This window comes from Trachymyrmex septentrionalis, unplaced genomic scaffold (genome assembly GCF_001594115.1).
Source record: "Trachymyrmex septentrionalis isolate Tsep2-gDNA-1 unplaced genomic scaffold, Tsep1.0 scaffold211, whole genome shotgun sequence".
NCBI classification, from domain to species: Eukaryota; Metazoa; Arthropoda; class Insecta; order Hymenoptera; family Formicidae; genus Trachymyrmex; species Trachymyrmex septentrionalis.
Genome location: NW_017305299.1, coordinates 204,730 through 208,538, shown reverse-complemented (window position 1 = coordinate 208,538; position 3,809 = coordinate 204,730). Strand labels below are relative to the sequence as shown.

Genomic DNA, 3,809 nt, shown 5'->3' with positions numbered 1-3,809 from the left:
AAATTGAACGCGCGAAGCTACGAATTGCCTGGCATATCCCCATCATTTATTACTTAAACATTTCACTTAAACTCGAGATGATGTAGTTCTCAGCCTCTGTCGCGGACATTTATTATATACCGTAACGCGAGAGGATTTCGCATAGTTACGCGCAAGTGACAAATAATGGCGCGTAGTTTGTGGAAGCTCATTCTCGCTTTAACAGACAACTGGGAGTCAGCGTGGGCGGAGCAGCTGGCTAAAAGGCAGATGCGGCTAATGGAAAGTAATTCTCTTGGCGCGGACCGCAATATCACAGTATCAACGGGAACGCACAGTATACATCGCTACATCGAAGTTGGATTAATTGCCGATCGAAGATTCCTTGATTTCCACAATAACACTGATTACGAGCAATATCTCTTGACCGTTATGAACATGGTCTCCGACTTTTACCACGACAGATCCGTGGGGAATCAAATAGACGTCGTCTTAGTACGTGTGATATATTTGGAGAAAGAAAAAGAAGAGGTACGCGGCGCGCGGTGTGATCGTAAGATGAAATATATTCAATCGGGAGAGAACAAAAGCAGTTACCAACCACGAACCATTGTTATCTTATTTATTTGAGATGAACAAATTATTTAAACTTATCTAAACAAATTACTTAAACTGATATGTATATTATGGATTTTTAAATAATTTTAGATATTTAAACATGTATAGGTATTGCAGATATTAAATAGTACAATTTTCTCAAAGCATTAGCCTCTGCTAAAGGATCAAAGACAATATTTACGTACAGGGTTAATATTTCATTTATCGAATCTCGATATGCTCGTAGATAGATTTACTCATCAGTCCAGCTGCCGAGAATACGTTGGAGAGTTTCGCCAAGTGGGCAGAGAAGATGAATCCAAAGGATGACACACATCCCAATCATTACGATATCGCGGTATTGGTTACCAGGTAATACCAGGTAATTTTCCTGGGCATCGACCTAATCGTCGTACACGTTGTATTGTTAGTCGCATGTGCCCTCAGGTATGACATTTGCTCGGAGGAAACCAATTGCGACCTAATGGGTCTGGCTCATGTCGCTGCGGCCTGCGACTCGACGAAGGCTGCTTGCATTAATGAAGACAGTGGACTTCTGCTTGGTATCGTGATTGCCCACGAAGTTGGTCACGTGTACTGTCCATGCATCTCAATCACAATTATAATACGTTTGACGTGCAGTCTTTAAGGAACAATAACGAATTTTATATTGTCAGAAAGCAGAAATAATATTTTAAAACTAAGCTTTTTTTACACGTTCTCTTATATCAGCAATTTTTTTAATAACCACTTTATGCAATTATTATAGTTGCAATAGTACAGTTGGAGATGCAAAGTTTCATGTTTTAAGAAGAAATCCTTTAAACCCTTTAACGGGCTATTCTGATTTATTTCGAAAATGCTATTTTATAGAATGGGTTGTTCTCATGATGAGCCCGAGACCAGCGGATGTCCGTCGAAGGATATGGATGATAGCTACTTTATTATGTCTCCTATCGTCTTTTTATATACCATCCGATGGTCGAGCTGCAGCAGGAAATTTATAACAGCTTTTCTTGAGTAAACTGAGTTGCATAAGTAATGACGGTGGATAAATAATGGCCTTTTTTAATTGTATATGATGCAATGATGAACGACTTTAAGTAAATTTATAACACGCTTAACACATTCTGCGAAAATATTATTTCAATATTTGTAATTACATTTATTCGATCAATATTATTTCTCTCTTTTGAATATTTCCATATTTATTATAAATTATGTATGCATTAATTATTTGACAAATTATTACCAAACTCCAGCACAATTATAAATAATACTATAATTTATTTAATAAATTTACAGTGACATAATATAGTTTATTTTTTACGTAAGAATTCCGTTCATTGATAATATTATTGAAAATATCTTCTCGTAAGAAACGGCCATTTTTTCTATTTAATATTGAAATATTTAATTTTTTTTAGCTCAACTTATTTTCTAATAAAACTTCTTTGTAAATAAGGAGCGGGCTGGGCGAATGTTTAAATGATAATCCAAGAACTCCCCCAGAGAAACTAAAATATCCTAACATGTTGCCGGGTGCAATGTACGACGCTGCCTTTCAATGTGACATGCAGTTCCCAGGCTCGAAAGTGTGCCCACAACCTCAAGTAAAGTTTTGATAAACTTCGCGTGTGACCTTAATTGCATTTTAATGTTTTCGATTCAATTATCGTGAATCGCAAATTGCTGAAAATTTAGTGAAATCCAATGTTGTTCTCGTTAATTGTCGATAATTCTACTATTATGTATCAATTATCTACATTTCATTTGCATTTCATCTATCACTTGCTCGTCATCGGAAATGAAATAACTTTTACGTATCATTCGTTATATTTACTCGGACAAAATATATTCCATTACCCTGATCGCTTTAACGGAATATTCATTCTCTAAATAAATTTTGCGGCGAAATAACATTCGCCACGTAACATTTGTTTCTGTCGGTTTTAGACCAAATTTTAGAGTCGTAGTGTTTATAAAACCCATTCTACAATTGCGTACAATTCTACAAAAGCGTAGTTGTAAGTGGTTGTAGTTGTAGGACAATGTTATTAAACAATTACGAGATACGAATTTGGACTGATAAGAATAAGTCTAACTGTGAATAAGAGAGAGAAATTCTATATTCGGTCAAAGGGCGGATCTCAGTGTGATTAGCTTCTCATCATTTCTTATAATGACAACCACTTACTACAACGCTGTTATAGAATGCGCAATTATAGAATGGGCTTGAACGATAGTTGTTACGTGTCGTAAGAAATCGTAGGGCGTTTTCTCGCCCTATTCTTTTAGACTAATTGATTAGCCTGGGATCTCTTTGCGACCGAGTGTATATTTCAGGCGAGCGGCTGCGAGAATCTGTGGTGCTTGACCAACACAAGTTGCTACTCCCTGGGGTCGCCGAAGGCTGATGGTACGAAGTGCGGTGAGAACAAGGTGCGCGCAGCTTAGGTAGAACCTGTTCCAGTAAAATATATTCCCGGCGCGGATTATTTAGCAACCGCTTAGCGTCGTTGTTTATGCATCCGCAGATATTACCGACGTAAATAATATGTCGCTGCGAGGTGGCATCAATTATCAAACGATCGCGAGCGCAAACGGCTTTCGACGCGATCGAAAGCCATTTACGAGGCGCGCGATTCGCGTCCCGGAACGCCGCCGGAAACGTAGCGGAATAAAAGGGCGTTTCCCCATCTCCCTTCCTCTCTTTGCGAGCTGAGAGATTTATTAAACGACGCGCCTTCTCCTCGCCGCCACGTCGCTTCTCGCGGATGTAGATTTCGTCGCCTTCGGCTCACTCGCGAGCGGCGGACGTAGATTTAATCGCGCCGGGGAAATAAATTGAAGTGTCAGGAAACTTCGCGCTGGAAATTGGTATTCGCGTGAAGCACGAGGCGGAGAGAGTAGCCCGCGAGACATATTGCATTCTTCTAACCCGCGGGACAAAGATAATACAAAGAGCATTTGCACACGAATGTAGTGGTGCATCCACAAGAAGTGCGTGGACGTGGGCACTCGGCCGGCCGCGGTGCACGGCGGATGGGGCGAATGGGGTCCCATGGGTCCCTGCAGCAGGACCTGCGGCGGTGGTCTTAAGTACTCCGAGAGGGAATGCGACCGACCGGTACCGGAAAACCGCGGCAGATACTGCGTCGGCGAGAGAAGAAGGCTTTTCACCTGTAACACCGTGGTAAATTGCGTCTATCTACCTTCCACCATCGTTTCTC

At 40.5% G+C, this 3,809-nt stretch overlaps 1 protein-coding gene across 1 annotated transcript in view; it reads left to right on the top strand.

The window, feature by feature from the left end:
* LOC108748130 (A disintegrin and metalloproteinase with thrombospondin motifs 7-like) overlaps positions 1-3,809 on the top strand; it is a 13,310-nt gene that overhangs the window by 3,766 nt on the left and 5,735 nt on the right. The window contains exons 4-10 of the mRNA XM_018486157.1: positions 206-510; positions 824-948; positions 1,024-1,170; positions 1,450-1,596; positions 2,042-2,189; positions 2,923-3,018; positions 3,563-3,772. Of these exons, the coding sequence (XP_018341659.1) occupies positions 206-510; positions 824-948; positions 1,024-1,170; positions 1,450-1,596; positions 2,042-2,189; positions 2,923-3,018; positions 3,563-3,772 (1,178 nt within the window). The remainder of the gene's footprint in view (positions 1-205; positions 511-823; positions 949-1,023; positions 1,171-1,449; positions 1,597-2,041; positions 2,190-2,922; positions 3,019-3,562; positions 3,773-3,809) is intronic.